Below are 20,698 nucleotides of genomic sequence, written 5' to 3' on the forward strand. Positions count from 1 at the left end.
TAGTTTACAGGTGGAATAACTGCACAATATTGTTTGTTTTTTGTGGAAGATACGCTGCAGATTTAACACACAATCCCCCCCCCTTTGCGTTTCAAGGGGCAATATTTGGGGTGAAGATGAACAGAGCTGCTCAAATTATTTTGCAGATTTTCTACACCACACATGGATCAGAATTGGTAAAATCTCATCCACAACAGTGGTGCAGTAAAACATGATTTATACCCTAAGGCTATGTGCACATGCTGCGGTTTTTGCTGCGGTTCCACTGTGGTTTTGACCGCAGCAGAACTGCAGCAGTTCTGCAGACAGTGTACAGTAACATGTTATCCTATGGGATTAGCATTCTGCTGTGCACACGCTGCAGATTTTTAACTGCGGAAAAGCTGCGGTTTTGAATCCGCAGAAACAATTGACATGTCAATTATTTCTGCGGATTCTGCTGCGGTTTACCACCTATTCCATTGTCCAGGTGGCAAACCGCAGGGGAAAACCGCAGGTATTTTACCTGCGGTTCTGCAGATAAAAATCCAGACCAATCCGCAGTGTGTGCACTTAGCCTAAGGCTATGTGCACACGCTGCGGTTTTTCCTGCGGATCCGCAGCAGTTCTGCAGACAGTGTACAGTAGCATGTAAATCTGTGTGATTTACAATCTGCTGTGCACATGCTGCGGATTTTTAACTGCGGAAAAGCTGTGGTTTTGAATTCGAATATAAAGAATGGGCACATGGGTCAGAGATGATGTGGATTTTCTGCCCTGAAACGCCATTGACTAATAAAGAACAAGTGTGTGGAAACAATTTTACAAAACTCGATCTACCAGCTGAGGAAAACTGCAGAAAATATGGAAAAGATCTGCTGGAAATATCAAGTAGTACTACGGCTTCTCATAGCCGATTTCTGAAAATCAGCAAAGGCGAGTCCTGTTTGACTGAACCCTTAGATTTCTGTAATCACACTTTATAGTTTGGCTTCACCTCACTGACATGACAGTGGGAATCTTCAGGTCAGTACAAATACAGTGATGCCAAATTTCTAAGCCTTTTTTTATTATTTTATTTTAGCAGTCAAACAAAATTCAGTAGTTTGTGGGAAAAAATAATTTGATTTGTGTCGTTATTTCCTGAGATCCGTCACTTTATTCTTTCTCTGTCACTAGAGTTGTGTGAGGTCTTGTTTTTCACATGCTTTAGCTTACATTTTTGTTGTTTCCATTTTGGCGTACAAATATTTTAATCACTTATAATTAAAAACATTTTCTTGTCATATCATTTTGTGGTAGATACGATGTTTTGATTACAAGTCTTTATGTTGCAGCAGCAGCTAAACAAAACAATTTTTGAGTTTTGATTTCTTTTCTCGTAACGCTGTTTACCAATCAGATTCATATGTTTTATATTTCGATAGATCGGATTTTTATGAACACATCGAAATCAAGTGTGTGTATTTTTTATTTCTTAATTTTTATTGGGTGTGATTTGAACTTTTATGGGGTTTTTTCACCACTTTTCACTGTATTTGTCAGTTCGCTTAGGGGGACTTGAACCTGCGGTCATAAGATCACTTCTGCTATATACAGCAATACCAAAGTTTTGCTGTATATAGCAAAAAATCACGGTCTTCTATAAACACCAGCCATGGGCTGGCTTTCACAGAAGTACCGTCATGACAGGCACAGGAGTCTTCAGCAGACCTCCAACAGTCATAGCAACCCATTGGTGCCCCGTAATCGCATCACTGGAGCGCAGATGGGTGATTAGAATGAAGCACCCCCCTGACAACCGCTGCTGTTAGAGGCATATGATGGCTGATTAGTATCACAGTGATCATCTGCCAGCAAACACGTGGGTTTGGCTAGCAAGCCTGCAACAAGGTCAGAAGTGGCGGCGTATGACACCTAAAGTACGTCATATGTCAGTAAGGGGTTAAAAGAAAACTAATAGAAGTGTGATAGGGCCTAAATTATTTCAATAAGGTATTGGCCATGAGTACAGTTACCTTTTTTCTTGAAGGCATCACTCTTGGGAGATTTCTGCTGAGGCTTCAGTTTTGTTTTTACCTGACTTTTACTTTTCCCTTCCATACTGGAAGTTCTATAAGAGACAACAAAAAGTAGATGACACAATAATATTCGCCCTTCATTGACAGATGCAATAACTCTAGGATGGGAAACGAGTCATGAGTTAGGGCATGTTACAAACGGCGCATTTGATGTTGATTTTCAACCCATATTTGTAACCAAAAAATAGAATTAGACTTACTGGTAATTCGGTTTCTAGGAACCTTCCACGACAGCTACATCAGAGGAGGTCTTCCCCGCTCTAATAGGCGACAGGAACAGGAAGAGGTTAAATACCCCTCCCCTTCCTGCAAATACCAGTGTTTTCCTGGACACTAGTATGAATAGTTACCACCAAAGTGCAGGAATCATCCAATAAGAATATCAGATAGGGAGGGAAGTTAGTGCTGTCGTGGAAGGTTCCTAGAAACCGAATTACCGGTAAGTCTAATTCTATTTTCTCTAGTCACCTTCCACGACAGCTACATTGGAGTAATACCAACAGCTAATTTCTCTAGGGGGGGGGGGGGGGGGGGAATCATGGCCTGCAGCACTCGTCTGCCAAATGTTAAATCCCCATTGGAATTTAACCTGTAACACCTGGTGAACATGTGGATGGGCGACCAGGGGCGGTGCTGCATATCTGCTCTGACGAGGCATTCCCCTTTTTTGCTCATGATGTTGCTATCGCATGGGTAGAATGTGCCCTCAGTGAGGCGGGTGGAGCCAGCTTCTGTGATGCGTAAGACAGGCAGATGGATTGTGTGATCCAATTCACGATCGTGTTCTTTGACGCCTTCTTGCCTTATTTCGTCCTGAGAACTGGATGAATAAATTCTGGTGAATCCGCTAAGCTTCACTCTATTGTCGGTAGACAGGACGACTCTGCAAATCTCGAGAGTGTGGAAGGTCTCTTCCTTAGGGTTGGAAGAGCTTGGGCCGAATGAGGACAGTACAATGTCCTAATCCCTAGAAAACTTTGAGTAAAAAGGCGTGATCTAATCTCAAGATAATATCTGTAATGATTGCAAGGTAAGCTTCTTGAATTGACAGGGCCTGCAATTCTCCTATACGTCTAGCCGCAGTAATTGCGACTAAGAGGACGGTTAAAGGGTTAGGTTTCCATGGTCAAGGGATCTAGAGGATCAAATGGATCTTAGGTTTGAGCACGGTGTTGAGATCCAAAGGAGGCCCCTGACTGCGGAGTATAGGACGAATCCAGGCTGCCGAAGCCATAAACCGTAGGATCCAGCGGTGGCTGGCCAGGTCAAGATCAAAAAAGGTGCTAAGAGCTGATATTTATACCTTTAGTGTGCTGGGGATAAGGCTCTGTTCCAGACATTTTGTAAACGTCTAGGGTCTGTGCTGCACTGAGATGGAAGGGATCAGGGGTGCCTGGAGAACACCAGGGCGTAAACCTTTCCCAGACCTTGGCATAGATGGCCTTGGTTATTGGCTTTTGGCTTTCCTGAAGGGTTTGGATTACCCTATCCGAGAGCCATCTGGCTCTTAGGAATTCGGCCCCAATAACCATGCTGCCAGGTTCCCTTTGCCTACATCCGGGTGTAGCAGAGGACCTTGGTGAAGGAGGTCGCCCTTTTTGGGGCAGAAGCCAGGACCTTCCTGGGCCATGGCAGGTAGGGCACTGTACCACTTCTTCCGGGCCACAGCGGGCCGATTAGTATTGTGGGAACTCTGTCCGTCTGGATTTCCTGAGATGTTTTTTGCCCGCATCGGTATGGGTGGGCAGGTATATGCGAGGTTGGAATCCCACCATTGGGTGAAGGGCACCTATTCCTTGCACTCCGTCTATGTGGTTGAGGGAGACGAATACCCCTGTCTTCGCATTTTGCCTGTTGGCGACTAGGTCCACCTCCGCCCCATCTTGAGGCCAGGGACACGAATACCGTCTGGTCCAGGCGCCACTCCTCCGGATGAACGTCTTCTCGACTGAGGAAATCTGCCTGGGTGTTGTCTGATCCTTTCAGACGCACTGACCAGGAGAAGATCCTTGCTGCTATTGCCTTCAGGCCGGCGTACCTCGTACCCCCTTGGCTGGAGATAGGCCACTGTGGTCATGTTGTCCGAATAGATGCAGACGTGGCGATTTTGCATTAGCGATGATGACGTCTTTTAGCGCTTTCCCTACTGCCTTCCGTTCTCTCAGATTTGAGGAACTGGTGCTAATGCTCGGCAGCCATCGCCCCTGAAAATAGGATCTCTCTACTACTGCGCCCCAGCGACGTTGGCTGGCATCTGAGCGGAGTGTTTTCAGGGGAAGCTGAATCCGGCTGACTTTTTCTGAAGATTTCGGTAGTTCAACCACCACCTCAGGGCCGGTTTATCCTGACCAGGGAGGGGGAATCCTTCAGGACAATGGAATTTGTAGCCGCGTAGGCTAGGCGGATCCTGGAATGTAAAAGCATGTGGTTTGTAGAATTTGGGTGTGGGCCTGAGCCCAAGAAACAGCCTGGGTGCATGTGGTCCAATATCCTAGAGCATACATTGACTCTGATGGTCAGTGCCCGCTAGTCCTGAACCAGGTTCTTGGTGGACAAGGTCGACCTGACAAACCATAGGTAGGAAGGATGTCTTTCCCCTTGAGTCCGAGAGAACTCCAAGAAGCTTCCTTCTCGTGGAGGGATAGACCAGATTCGGTATCCAACCCAGGGATCTTATTATCCCCGGGGTCTTTCCTACGTCCATCTTCTGACATGAGATAGATGGTATATAGAAGAGGAAGTCGTCCAGATATGGGATAACGCCTATCCCCTGGCGCCGGATGAAATCACTGCTTCCGCCATGATCTTGGAGAGATACGTGGTCGGATGGATTGGCACATGGTAATATGCACCCTTCAGCTCTACTGTTGCCATTACCCAGCTCTGTCCGATGAGCGGGACTGCCCCTGATAGACTCCATTTTGAACTGCCTGTACCAGACCGATTCGTTTAATGGCTTCAGGTTTATGATTCAGTTCTTCTCTGATGGCTTCCTCACCAGGAAGGGACGTGCGTAATGGCCGTGTCCTTCCCCGCTTTGGCACCTGCGCGTTCTACCGGAGCAGATCTTTGGTAAGGAGCCCTGAAGGTGTGGAGGCTTGTAGGGAGGTTACCCCTAAGCATTACGGGGAAGGACTCTCGAACCCAATTTTTAGTCCATCTCATATGGTACGACGGACCCACTGATTTGTGAAGATGGACTGCCAGCGGGTGAAAAAGAGCGAGAGACGACCCCCAACCGGGCGTCATTGCTTATCTGGGGTCTGTTGATGTAAGGGACAAGGATGTTCCTGCCCTTGCCCCCCCATGCTCTTCTTGAGTATGTCAACAGGACCAGGGATTCCCCGACAGTCTCTTATGCCGGTACTGGCCCAGCCTCAAGATGCTTAGCGGCTGTGATCTGATGAGGGCATGCAAATTCAGCTTAGATTAGCTGTTGACAGAGGTTTGGTCACAGGAGGGACGAAAAATCAGTCTCCTAGGATTTCTATGTTTCGGAAGAGATCCTTTTGTCCGAAGCTGTGTCCAGGATGTTATCCAGGACAGGCTTGAACCCATAGTGGCCCTGGAAGGGGATGGCGCACCATTTGGAGATGTCGCCTCCCTTAGGATTTTAACCAGGGCATTCCTCTAGAGGAGTTAGAAAGGACTGCCGCTTTTGCGGCTACCCGGACTTGGTGAGAGCAGTCACACTCAGCCTAGAAGAGCCGGTGTATTAAAGAATTACCCGAGAACTGTGAATTACAGGCTGGTCTTCCTGGTCCCGGCCTTTCAAGTTGTTTAGCGACCGCCAGCGGAAGCATCGGCTAGGAACCTTGTTGCTTTCTGCAGTAGGGGTAGGGTGTCGGGTATCTTTCCCCCTAAGGTGCCCTGAGTCTGTGCGTAATCACAGAGACAGGGCATGTGAAAGCCATATTAGCTTCTAGCAGATTTGTAGAGTTGTCCCAGGACTTCCTTGATAAGCTCTCAAATATATATATATTTTTCCTCAATCCATTGGATCTTTGAGCTGGGAGGAGCCCTCAAAGAGATAGGCTTTTTTTATATATGGAGGCCTCCTTTTATGGAGGATCAGATTCTGTACATTCTCGTGTACAGGACACCTTCTTTGGGCTTCAGCCCAACATCTCGTCCTGTACCGTGTATTTAACTTCTTCCTCCTCCACCCCTATGGTGCTCTTAACCATACTGATTAGCTCACCCACATTCTCGGAACCAAGTGATATTTCTTGTTCCCTGGTTTTAGGGGTGGACGTGGAAGAGAAACCCTCAATCTCCCGAGCGTCCTCTGAATCCGAGGACTGAATTTCGTCTGAGTCTGATGCTATCAGAGCTTTCTTCCTCCTCCTAGAAGGAGGCGGTCTGGGAGAAGGGAGCCATGGAGGAGTGAACCTCCTGTATTATGAGGGATTTGATGCTATCCAGGAGAGAGGGCTGCTCAGCGCGAAGGACCTCTCTGTACAGGACGGGCAGAGCTTTCCCCGTATGTCGAGGGAGTCAGGAGCACACATTTTACACTTGTGGCTGGTTCTCATAGGGTCAGAGACTTTTCCCATATTAGAGAGAGAGAGGTATGCTACGCCATTTTAGTAAATAATGCTGGATAGCCAGGGCCGACGCCTGCTACTTACAGTAGGGGGGGGTACGCTGGGCTCTGCCGACGCAGAGAGAGGACTTGTCACCGTCCATGCCGTCTACAGTCAGTGTCAGACAGGTGTCTTACCTGGTGATCTCGTCACCCGGACCTTGAAAGATTTGGTCCAATGGGGGGAACCACATGAGGACGCCCCAGAATATGACCGCCGGTCCCAGGAGAAACGCGTCCCCCAGCGTGCGCTCCACCGTGGAACGCATAGGGACAGACCGGAAGTGATGCGCGCCCCAGTGGAAAGCCCAGTAACGCCCGAAGTGGAGGAACGCCACCCCCGGCCAGCGTGAGCCCCCGGGAACTAGCAGCATGGAGGAGGAGGAAGCCAGGGAGCTATCTGGAGGACCCCGACGCGCACATTACCGCCTCGCTTTACCCCCGAAGGAGGCGGGAGAGTCCCGAGTCCCACCATGCAGGCGGAGACGGGAGCAGCCACCGGAGGAGGAGAGCAAGGCCCCCGACCTCAGCTGCCCGGCATCTGACAGGTATCCCAGCTGATACTGGGCATAGGGTGCTCCCGATCGCTGGCCACGGCAGCACCATCGTAGACCTGTTCATGCCCCATAGGGGACAGGAAAACACTGGTAGGTGCAGGAAGGGGAGGGGTATTTAACCTGTTCCTGTCCCCTATTAGGGTGGGAAAGACATCCTCCGATGTAGCTGTCGTGGAAGGTGACTAGAGAAAAAGCATACAGTGCCTGCTGGGTATAAGATGACAAATCTTCTCCATGTGTTGCTGAAAATTCCTGAGTGGAAAATGACACGTGGTGCAGATTTTAAAATTGTGCACAATTCATTGCGAATCTCACCCTCTACAATACAAAGAGTGACATCTGCAGCAAAACCAGCATAAAAAGCACACACTTTGCCGCAGATAGGATGCTGAAAATTCTGCAGAAAATCTGCTAAGTGTAAACATACCCGTATACTAGTATTCACCACAGGGGATTATATAAAGCCCATAAGTACACTGCTCAAAAAAATAAAAGGGAACACTTAAACAACAGAATATAACTCCAAGTAATTCAAACACTGTGTGGCCCTCCAAAGAAATGCCACCCCACACCATTACTGACCCACTGCCAAACCGGTCATGCTGAAGGATGTTACAGGCAGCAGATCGCTCTCCACGGGGTCTCCAGACTCTGTCATGTCTGTCACATGTGCTCAATGTGAACCTGCTTTCATCTGTGAACAGCAAATGCCAAGCATCCTGCATGGTGTTGGGCTGTGCGCACAACCCCCATCTGTGGACGTCGGGCACTCAGACCATCCTCATGGAGTCGGTGCAGTCACATGCACATTTGTGGCCTGCTGGAGGTCATTTTGCAGGACTCTGGCAGTGCTCCTCCTGTTCCTCTTTGCACAAAGACGGAGGTAGCGGTCCTGCTGCTGGGTTGCTGCCCTCCTACGGCCCCCTCCACGTCTCCTGTACTGCCCTGTCTCCTGTCTTGACAGACACCGCAAATCTTCTTGCCACAACTCGCATTGATGTGCCATCCTGGATGAGCTGCACTACCTGAGCCACTTGTGTGGGTTGTAGAGTCCATCTCATGCTACCACGAGTGTGAAAGCACAACCAACATAGTGACCAAAACATCAGCCGGAAAGCATTGGTACTGAGATGTGGTCTGTGGTCCTCACCTGCAGAACCACTCCTTGATTGAGGGTTTCTTGATAATTGCCAATAATTTCCATCTGTTGTCTATTCCATTTGCACAACAGCATGTGAAATTGATTGCCAATCAGTGTTGTTTCCCAAGTCGGCAGTTTGATTTCATAGAAGTTTGATTTACTTGGAGTTATATTCTGTTGTTTAAGTGTCCCCTTTATTTTTTTGAGCAGTGTATAATAACAGGTATAGCAAGAATGGGGATGTTAAAACTTAACCTTTAATAGGTATTTTAAAATAGTCCCTGAACCAATTATAGTGGGGTGTATAGTATATACAAAGTCTAAGTTGCTGTTTGAAATACAAAATAAGACACAGTCCAAAATATCTATAGGACACAATACTTGAATACCGTTATATTCTCAGATAGGCTATTTAGGTGCTCTACGCTACCTTATTTTACCATACCCGTTCTTAACCCCTTCCCGACCAATGACGCCACATAGGCGTCATGAAAACTGGTGCCAATCTGACCAGTGACGCCTATGTGGCGTCATGACTTTAAAGCCCCCTGCGGGTCGGGTGACCGGGGTCACTAAAAGATCACCCGACCCGCAGATAAAGGGGGCTTTGTTCTTCACCACAGGGGGCGTGGCTTCGCCTCCACGTGGCTACGATCACTCTGATTGGCTGTTAAAAGTGAAACAGCCAATCAGAGCGATAGTAATATTTCATCAATGAAAATTGATGAAATATTACAATCCAGCCATGGCCGATGCTGCAGTAGCATCGGACATGGCTGGAGACAGTGATCCGACCCCCCTCCCCCCCACGACTCACGGGGCCGATCGGCCCCCGATACCGACTGCCGCCGCAGTCAATCATCAGCTCCCCTCCCCCTTCTCTAGGCTCCCCCCACCTGGTACCTCCGATGTCTCTCTCCGGCTCCCGGTGTCCGCTGTCCTGGGCGCCTGCCGGCTGCAGGTTCATTTTGATCACTGTGATAAACTCTCACAGTGATCAAAATAGAATGAAAAGTAAATAAACCCCCCGTTTATCACCTCCATAGGCAGGAACAACTAATAAAATAAAGAAATTTTTATTTTTCCATTAGGGCTAGGGTTGGAATTAGGGCTAGGGTTGGAATTAGGGGTGTGTTGGGGTTAGGGTTGGAGTTAGAATTGAGGGGTTTCCACTGTTTAGGCACATCAGGGGGTCTCCAAATGCGACATGGTGCAACCATTGATTCCAGCCAATTTTGCGTTCAAAAAGTCAAACGGTGCTCCCTCCCTTCCAAGCCCTGACGTGTGCCCAAACAGTGGTTTACCCCAACATATGGGGTATCAGCGTACTCAGGAAAAATTGTACAACAACTTTGGTGGTCTATTTTCTCCTGTTGCCCTTGGGAAAATAAAAAATTGGGGGCTAAAAAATTATTTTTGTGGAAAAAAATGATTTTATTTTCACGTCTCTGCGTTATAAACTTCAGTGAAGCACTTGGGAGTTCAAAGTGCTCACCAGACATCTAGATAAGTTCCTTGGTAGGTCTAGTTTCCAAAATGGGGTCACTTGTGGGGGGTTTCTACTGTTTAGGCACATCAGGGGCTCTGCAAACGTAACGACGACCGCAGACCTTTCCATCAAAATCTGCATTTCAAAACGTCACTACTTCCATTCTGAGCCCTTATGTGCGCCCACACAATGGTTCCCTCCCACATATGGGGTATCAGCGAACTCAGGACAAACTAGACAACAACTTTTGGGGTCCAATTTCTCCTGTTACCCTTGTGAAAATAAAAATTTGCGAGCTAAAAATAGAATTAGTCTTACCGGTAATTCGGTTTCTAGGAACCTTCCACGACAGCAGTATCGGAGGATGTCTCCCCGCCCTAATAGGGGACAGGAAATGCACAAGAGGTTAAATAACCCTTCCTATTACCTCCAGTGTTTTTTCTGTACACCCTAGCATGTATAGTTACCACCAAGGTGCAGGAATCATCAGGTAGGGAGGGAAATTAGTGTTGTCGTGGAAGGTTCCTAGAAACCGAATTACCGGTAAGACTAATTCTATTTTCTCTAGTCACCTTCCACGACAGCAGTATCGGAGAAATACCAACAACTAATTTCTTAGGGAGGGACAAGAGCCTGCAGAACACGTCTGCCAAAAGTTAAATCCGTTGAAATTTAGTCTATAGTGCCTGGTGAAAGTGTGGACAGACGACCAGGTGGCGGCTCTGCATATCTGCTCTGTAGATGCGTCCCCTCTTCCTGCCCACGAAGTTGCTGCGGAATGGGTAGAGTGTGCTTTTAATGATGTAGGAGGGGAAACGTTCTGCGAGGAGTAGGCGAGGCAGATCGCTTGCTTGATCCAATTGGCGATTGTATTTTTTGCCGTCTTTTTGCCTCTATTTCGGCCTGAAATCTGAACGAATAGGTTCTGATCAATTCTCCAACTTTCCGTCTGCTGTAGGTAGGACTACTCTGCGTACATCGAGAGTATGGAACACTTCTTTCGTATTGGAGGTTTTTGGACAGAAGGAGGGTAATACGATGTCCTGGCTCCTATGAAAGTTCGAGGCTACCTTCAGCATAAAGGAGGGGTCTAATCTTAGGATGATGCTATCTTCCATGATGGTTAAGTATGCAAATAAACTATAATTATAGAAGGATAGGGAAAATGAAGGGAGGTCAGCTCACCAGTCTCGGTTGCGATCCATAATCCTCCTGCGCACGGAGTCACCTTGATCAGGGGTGTTGACTGAAGCAAAATAAAGGATGGAATCTCCAGCGCTGGACTTCAGTTAAAAATACATCATTTATTGTAAATTCTTAAAATCGAACAGAAAAAATGTGGATAAGGACATACAGGCAGATGGGGTCTCTGGTGGTCTCCAACCAACGCGTTTCGACCTAGAGGGTCTTACTCATGGTTCACACTAGACCAATACTGACGACTACAAATAGTACAAAAACTAGTAAATCACAGGTGTTGGACAAAAGAATTAATGAAAATAGGGAGTATCCCTACCAGTTAACTCTTGCAAACACTCAGCCTAATGTGGAGCTGAAACAAAAACTAGTCGGAAAAACAGGGAAAAAAAAAAAAAAAAAAAAAAAAAAAAAACCTAATAAAAAGATATCATAAGAATATAATAACAATCACAAAAATTATCAGAATAACCAGAATTGAATAGGACTAAGTAGAATGTAAATATATATATATACATCTGCCTGTATGTCCTTATCCACATTTTTTCTGTTCGATTTTAAGAATTTACAATAAATGATGTATTTTTAACTGAAGTCCAGCGCTGGAGATTCCATCCTTTATTTTGCAAATAAACTATAGGAACAGAAAGCGCAATAGGGTCTTACCCGAGTTATTGCTAAACGAATAAATGAAAATTCACTCACCCTTTCCAGGAGGGGTTCAGGCATATAAGATCCGTAGTCAGCTTGCTGCACGTCCAAAGGTCAGCTCCGTGACCTCTAGAACTTCAGATTTTTATGGAATAAATTCATGGACTTCAGTGCGCTGCTTGACAAATTCACGAACCCAGGTTATGAGAAAAGATTAACTGTTTTATTTCCCAACGCGTTTCAAAGTGTATACCACTTCTTCAGGGGATGACATATACCATATATACCATATATGTCATCCCCTGAGGAAGAAGTGGTATACACTTTGAAACACGTTGGGAAATAAAACAGTTAATCTTTTCTCATAACCTGGGTTCGTGAATTTGTCAAGCAGCGCACTGAAGTCCATGAATTTATTCCATAAAAATCTGATGATGGTTAAGTATGGCTCTTGTATCGAAAGGGCCTGTAGCTCTCCTATGCGTCTTGCAGTAGTGATTGCCACCAGGAACACTGTTTTTAGTGTCAAGTTTTTCAACGTCGTGGAAGCCAGAGGTTCGAACGGTTTGGTTGTCAAGCTTTTGACAACCAGCTTCAGGTCCCAGGGGGGAACCTGGCTACAGAGTCTGGGACGGATCCTAGACGCCGAGGTCATGAACCGTTTAATCCATCGATGGCTCGCCAAGTCCTGATCGAAGAATGAGCTAAGGGCTGACACTTGTACCTTTAAGGTACTGGGTGTGAGGCCCACATCTAGGCCATCCTGGAGGAACTCTAAGATCTGTGCAATCTTGGGACAGAAGGGATCCGGAAGATTTGAGGAGCACCAGGACGAGAATTTCTTCCAAACTTTCCTGTAAATGGCGTTAGTCACTGGTTTTCTACTTCTTTGTAGGGTTTGGATTACCTTGTCGGAAAAGCCCTTAGCTTTTAGAATTCCGGCTTCAGCAGCCAGGCCGCCAGGTTCAATTTGTGCGGAACTGGGTGCAGTATAGGGCCCTGGCGAAGGAGATCGTCCCTCTGGGGCAGGAGTATTGGACCATCCTGGGCCATATCTTTCAGGGCTCCGTACTAGCTCCTCCCCGGCCACAAGGGAGCTATCAAGATTGTAGTGACTCGTTCTTCCCGTACCTTCTGTAGTGTCCTTGCTATCATGGGGATTGGAGGGAAAGCGTAGGCTAGGTTGAAGTGCCACAGGTGGGAGAAGGCATCTACTTTCCATGCTCCGTCGGTGGGGCTGAGGGAGAAATAGGTTTCCACCTTCGCATTCTGACCACTGGCAAACAGGTCCACCTCGGGAAATCCCCATCTTGAGACCAGCGATGAAAATACCGACTGATCCAGGCTCCATTCCCCGGGATGAACGTCCCTCCTGCTGAGGAAGTCCGCTTCCACATTGTCCACTGCCCTTAGATGCACTGCTGATATGGACAGTAGGTGTTTTTCTGCCCAGGAGAAAATCCTCGCAGCCACCCGCTTTAGGTTGAAGAATTTTGTGCCTCCCTGGTGGCGGATGTAAGACACCGTCGTCATATTGTCTGAGTACACGCGTACATGATGGTTTTGGACGATGGCCACTGCTGCCTTTAGTGCCTCCTCTACTGCTATTAGCTCTCTCGTATTTGAGGAGCTGGAACTGACTTCTTGGTCCCATAACCCCAGGAAGTGTGATTTTTCCACTGTCGCGCCCCAGCCTCGCTGACTGGCATCCGTGGTGATGATCTTCAGGGGTAGCTGATCCCAGCCGACCCCCCCGCTGAAGGTTCTGGTGGTTCAGCCACCATAGAAGGGAGGCTTTCACGTGTCCGGGCAGAGGAGTTTTTCTGGTAAATATATGGTGCCTTCTTGAACACGGAAGAACGTAGGACTGCAGGGCCCGAGTATGGGCTTGGGTCCAGGAGACAGCTTGGATACATGCTGTCAGTGATCCCAGCATGGACATTGAGTCTCTCAGGGTCGGTGCCCTTTGGTCCCTGAATGTGGAAATCCTCTGCACCAGGTCGACTTGTCGTTCCCTGGGTAAAAAGGATGTCCTCTCTCCTGAGTCCAGGAGAACCCCCAGGAACTTTTTCCTCGCTGATGGATGAAGGTTTGACTTCTCTAGGTTGGGGATCCAACCCAAGGATTTCAGAATCTGTAGACATTTGTCTACATCCTGGTTCAGGCGAGGCCCGGATGGAGCTACTATTAGAAGGTCGTCCAGATATGGGACGATACAGATCCCCTGTTGGCGAATGAAGATTATTGCCTCCACCATCACCTTGGTAAACACCCGAGGGGCTGATACCCCAAACGGCAGGACGTTGAATTGGTAGTGTCTGACCTGGGACCCCTGAGATACCGCAAACCTGAGGAATCTTCTGTGGTCTGGATGGATCGGGACGTGATAATAAGCGTCCCTTAGGTCTATTGTAGCCATCACCCAATTCTGTCCTATAAGAGGGATTGCAGTCCTGACCGACTCCATCTTGAACCGCCTGTATTTTACCACTTGGTTCAACGGTTTTAAGTTTATAATGACCCTGTGTTTCCCTGAGGGTTTTACCACTACGAAGAGGCGAGAGTAGTGGCCTTTGCCTATTTCTCGTTGTGGAACCGGGGAGATTGCTCTTGCTTGTAGGAGTGTCTTTATATAAGGATCTTTGGAGGTGGCTCTGCAGGGAGGTTATTCTCAGGCACTGAGGGGGAGGACTCTCGAATTCTAATCTCAGTCCGTCGCAAATAGTGCGAAGAACCCACTGGTTTGATGTTATGGACTGCCATTGCTCTATGAAACTCGAGAGTCGGCCCCCGACCGGAATACCGTCATTGCTTCTCTGTGGGGTTTTGTTGTTGCTGGGACTGGGAGGCCAGAATATTTCTGCCTCTTCCTCCCTTCGGATAGCTCCACCAGCCCGTTTTACCCTTCCCTTTGAACTCTCTCTGGGAGGGCTGCTCGCGGGGGGAAAGAAAAAAACGTCTTCTAGGTTTCCGCTGTTCTGGTAGCGACTTTTTATCCGTGGCCTTCTCCAGGATATCATCCAGGGCTGGGCCAAATACGTACTTCCCCTGGAAGGGAATCGCACAGAGCTTTGACGTGATGTCTCCTCCCCACGATTTCAGCCACAGTGTCCTTCTGGCTGAGTTGGAGAGGACTGCTGATTTCGCTGCTACCCGAATGGACTCCGCAGAGGCGTCGGCTAGAAACCCTGTTGCTTTTCGCAATAGCGGTAGGGAATCAAGGATCTCTTCTCTGGAGGTTCCTTGAGTGAGATGGTCCTCCAGTGTACACAGCCAGCGAAATAAGGACCTCGCTACACACGTAGAGGCTATATTAGCCTTGAGCAGGGTTGTGCAGGCATCCCATGATTTCCTAAGTAGGCTTTCTGTTTTACGATCCATAGGATCCTTGAGTTGAGATGAGTCTTCGAAGGGAAGAGCCGTCCTTTTCGTCACTCTGGATACCTGCACGTCTACTTTTGGGATCTCCAATAGGGAGCAATCCCCCTCCAAAGGAAATCTGTTCCTCATGTCTGATGGGGTAGTAAGCCTTTTTTCAGGAAGGGCCCATTCTTGCATAACTAAATTTCGGATGTTCTCATGGATGGGGAATCCCTTCTGGTCTTTGGGTTTCAATCCCCCAAACATTTCATCCTGGACTGAGTAATCCACCTCCGTCTCCTCTAATCCCATGGTGCCCCTTACCATGCTAACTAAGTCCCATATGTCTTCCGATGAAAAGTAATATTTTTTGTTATTGGGCCTGGGGGGTAGAAGTGGAACTTTCGTTTCCCCATGCGTCCTCCGAGTCACCGCGGAGGGGGCGCAGGAAAGGCGGGCACGGGGTCCCGAGTCGCGCCAGCAGGCGGAGATGGGAGCGGCCAGATCCAGGAGGGAGGAAGCGAAGTCCCCAACCGTCGGCCGAAGTAAGAGATGGGGTGCTCCGGTAGCCGGCCACGGCAGCACCATCGGACCTCTCATGCCCCCATAGGGGACAGGAAAAACACTGGAGGTAATAGGAAGGGGAGGGTTATTTAACCTCTTGTGCATTTCCTGTCCCCTATTAGGGCGGGGAGACATCCTCCGATACTGCTGTCGTGGAAGGTGACAAGAGAAAAATCATTTTTTGAGGAAGAAAATTATTTTTAATTTTCACAGCTTTGCGTTATAAACTTCTGTGAAGCACTTGGGGGTTCAAAGTGCTCACCACACATCTAGATAAGTTCCTTGGGGGGGGGGGGGGCTAGTTTCCAAAATGGGGTCACTTGTGGGGGGGTTCCACAGTTTAGGTACATCAGGGGCTCTGCAAATGTAACATGATGCCCGCAGACCATTCCATCAAAGTCAGCATTTCAAAATGTCACTACTTCTCTTCCGAGCCCCGACGTGTGCCCAAACAGTGGTCCCCCCCCCCACATATGGGGTACCAGCATACTCAGGACAAATTGGACAACAACTTTTGGGGTCCAGTTTCTCCTGGTACCCTTGTGAAAATAAAAAATTGCGCACTAAAAAATAATTTTTTGAGGAAAAAAAATATTTTTATTTTCACGGCATTGCGTTATAAACTTTTGTGAAGCACTTGGGGGTTCAAAGTGCTCACTATGCATCTAGATAAGTTCCTTAGGGGGTCTAGTTTCCAAAATGTGGTAATTTGTGGGGGTGCTCCAATGTTTACGCACACAGGGGCTCTCCAAACACGACATGGTGTTCGCTAACGATTTGAGGTAATTTTCATTTCAAAAAGTCAAATGGTTCTCCTTCCCATTATATATAACAAAAACGGGGCGCACCAACTGTACCAATCACAAATATATAAATGAAGGTTTAGGTGCAGCAACAATGGAATAATAAACATGAGAAGAGAAGAAAAAGAACCACTGCAAATAGCGCACACTGAACCAGTACAAAAACTATGTTTTATTGATGCAGCAATACAATTAAAAACATAATAAAAACATATGAAGCATCCCACAATATATAACAGTGAAGTATGGCATATCACAATTATAGATTATGCTGTAATAACCTGTATATCAACCATGTGGTCCAACCTCACTGCAATAAATCACAACAACCACCCCATAAACCTGCTCATGGAGACCAAGGGCCCTAATATTGCACATTCACTGCATGAAATAATTCCATGCATGTGTCCCTAAATATTCACTGGTTAGGGCACACAGGTCATAATAAGCCAACAGCAATATGGCCAATGCCCACAATCCAATATTCAATTGTACCACACAAAAATTACTCCAGAGCACCAATAATAAGGTCGCAGTGAAAATACAGCTATAACCAAGTGGGTGCTACACCCAGGATCATACCCCACGCGTATCGCCGCAACCCATGCGGCTTCATCAGGGGAGGTACCTAAATTTTTGCCAAATTTCTGATTTTTTTCACAAATAAACACAAAAATTATCGACCTAAATTTACCACTAACATGAAGCCCAATATGTCACGAAAAAACATTCTCAGAATCGCTAGGATCTGTTGGAAGTGTTCCTGAGTTATTACCTCATAAAGGGACACTGGTCAGAATTGCAAAAAATGACAGTCATTAAGGTCAAAATAGGCTGGGTCATGAAGGGGCAAAGGCACTTATTTTATCCATTCACTCATCTGGGATCCTTATGGTGGTTCAGACCTCTGATATTTCAGGATCTTATGAGGAAAGTGCTCTTAGTGGGTGTGTATTGGTATATTAAGTAAACACCGTGAGTGTGTGGGGGATATATAACAAAATGAGAACACAATATATGAAAGAAAAGAATCATGTGTGTGATAATTTATCCACCCCAGACCCCTAGATCTTCTGTGTAGGTACACAAGAAAATGACTGGGGTGTGTTAAGTTTTAATATCCCCATTCTTGCTATAACTGTACAGAATACTACATCTCTACCACAGCTGCTGCAGGGAAAAATTACATTCAGTTTCCCATCTTATAAAGAGACAGCATATCACTACATGACCAGTTGGCGCCTTGACCTCTGAACCCCCACCGATCCTGGGCGCAAACGGTACAGCATTTAAAGGGGTTATCCAGTCCCTTGACAACCGCTTTATACATGAAGTAGTTTGCCCTTTACAACACAACTACCATATACTCATCTCCTGGACCAGCACTGTTAGGCTATGATCATGTTAAGTTTTTTTTGCCGTTTTTTTTTCAAAGCTGCGTTTCACAGTACCAGCAAAGTCAATGAGAGTCCAGAAATCTCATGCACACACATTGGTTTTATTTTTCTGGCTGATTTGGAAAACAGCAGCATGTCACTTTCAGCGTTTTTTTTCACCCATAGAAAGCAATGAGTAAGTGCAAAAAACATAGGTATCAGGTTTTGCTGCATTTTTGGTGCAAAAACTTAAGAAAGTTGCATCATTATTGGAGCACTAAGACTATCAGTATGCACAAGAGACAATAAAAATGCAGCAAAAACGCTGCAAAACCGGCTTTTTGTAAGCAGCTTCTTCACTGCCGAGAGCAGGTTGTGCCTGAAGATAAAAAAAAAAAAAAAAGTAGCAAAATGGCAAAGTGTGAACCTAACCTTACAGTTGTCGGCACTAGCTCTCCAGTGACATTGCCATATGAGCACTGCAATCACTGGCCACTATTGGGCTGCTGCACGATCGAGGGCTCCGAAGCTCAGCATCAGCCCCGAGTCACTGCTATCGGCTCCCCCTATAAATATATGAAATGACCATCCGATTGTGTTGAAGTCGGTGGGCTTGGTGGACTCAATGCAGGGCAGTAGCGCAGCTACCGGGGGGGCAGAGGCGGCGGTGGCCCCGGGCCCCGCGCTCTGAAAGCAGGGAGAATCCATCATCTCCCTGCTCTGCTATGTTCTCTTATGTGTGCACAGGACCAGTGATGAGGTCATGGGACGGGAGGAGTCAGGGGTCACATGATCAAGGGCCTCTGTGTGCTGGTTGTCATTGTGCTGGATGAGGGGAAGTTTGTGTGGGGTCAGGAGGGGTTTACAGGGTGTACGGAGCGGAGCCGCATGTGTACGAGGTGTACAGAGCGGAGCCGCGTGTGTACAGAGCATACGGAGCAGAGCAGTGTGTGTACGGAGCGGAGCCATGGGTGTACGAGGTGTATGGTGCAAAGCCACATGTGTACAAGGCTTACTGAGTGGAGCCATGTGTGTACAAGGTGTACAGAGCATGGCTGCATGTGTACAAGGTGTACGGACCAGAGCCGCATGTGTACGAGATTTACGGAGTGAAGCCATGCGTGTACTGAGTGGAACCATGTGTGTGAGGTGTACGGAGCGGAGCCGTGTGTACGAGGCATAGAAAACGGAACCGTGTGTGTATGAGGTGTTCGGAGCCATGCGTGTACAAGGTGTATGGTGGAGAACATTCATACCTCCCAACCGTCCCGGATCCAGTGGGACAGTCCCGATTTTGAGAGTCTGCCCCACTGCCCCGGCCGGGAGCTTACTTTTCCCGCGGACACAGGAGTACACGGCGGAGCCCCGAGAAGCACTTTAAAATTCACATGTGACGTTCCACCGGAAAGGAGGTAATTTCGGGAGGATATCGTGACGGAACCATGGAGGCACTTCAGATCCATCCTCATGTCCTCCTCTTCCAGCGCGAACAGCGGGATCGCCTTGGACTCGGGGATGTCGGCCATGTGAGCGGATCATATGTCCTGCACTGGGAGGCTCAGGTTGGCACTACAGTGGGAGCCGGGCTGCTACAGTATCTTTATAGAATCTTTCGCTCTGTTTCTTTATCTCTCTCTCTCTGTTCTTTCTCTCTCTAATCTTTCTCTGTTCTTTTTTTCTTTCCCCTCTTTCTTTCTAATCTTTCTCTCTCTCTATTCTCTTTCTTTCCCCTCTTTCTCTCTCTCTGTTCTTTCTTTCTTTATAATGTAGCCCCATTGATATGGTATAATACAGCCCCCCCAAAGAATATAATGCAGCCCCTCTTATACGGGGTATCAAGCTGTGGCCCCCCCCTCCCCATACGGGGTATCATAATCATGCAACTAGGACTCACGATATAAATGAAAAAAAAAAACTATACTCACCTCTCCTCCTCGCTCCCACGCTGATTTTGGCGGCGATGTCAGGAGCTGCGCTGCAGTCAGACCGGCACGCAGCGGGGACGTAATATTGGTCTTTTTATATATAGATTATTTCTGGCAACAGCGCGGTCATCTGCTTAGGTTCTCTGGTTAGGGGGCCCACTCAAAAGTTTCACCCCCCCTGAACCAAAACCCTAGCTACGCCTCTGGTGCAGGGGGTCTATACAGCGCTGCACTCCCAGCTATGTACTGAGCAGGGAACTGCAGCAAGGACCCAGCCATGTGAATGGGCACTGCAGAGAAAAAGGGGGAGAAGGCGACAACCCGGCTACTTAAAAGGGGGGGCATCTTGTGAAGACGTACAGCCCACCCTGCATTGCCCCCATGGCCTACACTTCCAATGCCGGAGATTTCCTGTAATAATCACATTGACCATAGTGTAAACTAGGAAGATCGCTCATTACTATCTGCAGTGATCCCAGCATGGCGGCGTGCACAGCCCTCCTCTGTATGAGCACTGCCATGGCTGTAAGCATGTCTATGGGAGCACGTACAGGCCCGGAAAGGCAGTGCCGCCAGAGCTCAGCATGTGCGTGAGCCGCCGCCGGGGTTTCCTATCACTCACCGGTCATAGACGTCGCTCCCCGGTCTTATACAATCTCTTCCCGTATCAAACTGTACCCACGTGTGGCTGAACCACACAGCGCATGCGTGAGGTCCGCGACTTCCGTTACGTAAAAGGCCATCTAGAGAGACTGTGTTAACGTTGAAAAATAAAGCTTGTTGAAACAAGATGAATGCCGAGCAGCCATATTGGTTATTGGCTACTTCCCATGCTCTCGCGATGCATGATGACGAGTCTATGCACGATGGATAACGAGTGACGTTAGCGTCTCCTTATGTTACTTGTTTTATTATTGGCGTTTTTTCATTAAACTTTAGTTCCTTTCTTATGTAAAAGCAATTATACTTATTTTTATTTCTATTTGTGCT

General features: G+C 47.5%; 1 protein-coding gene across 3 annotated transcripts in view; it reads right to left on the reverse strand.

The window, feature by feature from the left end:
- The window catches only part of PUM3 (pumilio RNA binding family member 3), a 151,888-nt gene extending 131,393 nt beyond the window's left edge, over positions 1 to 20,495 (reverse strand). The window contains exons 1-2 of one of the 3 annotated variants that reach the window (XM_073542610.1): positions 20,331 to 20,495; positions 1,998 to 2,092 (exon numbers count right to left, since the gene is read on the reverse strand). In XM_073542610.1, the coding sequence (XP_073398711.1) occupies positions 1,998 to 2,082 (85 nt within the window). In that variant the 5' untranslated portion in view covers positions 2,083 to 2,092; positions 20,331 to 20,495. The other 2 variants (XM_073542609.1, XM_073542611.1) reach the window with 2 other exon arrangements.
- Positions 20,496 to 20,698: the final 203 nt, after the last annotated feature.

The sequence above is a fragment of the Dendrobates tinctorius genome, unplaced genomic scaffold (assembly GCF_039654945.1).
Source record: "Dendrobates tinctorius isolate UK_male_01 unplaced genomic scaffold, ASM3965494v1 ptg000128l, whole genome shotgun sequence".
NCBI lineage: Eukaryota > Metazoa > Chordata > Amphibia > Anura > Dendrobatidae > Dendrobates > Dendrobates tinctorius.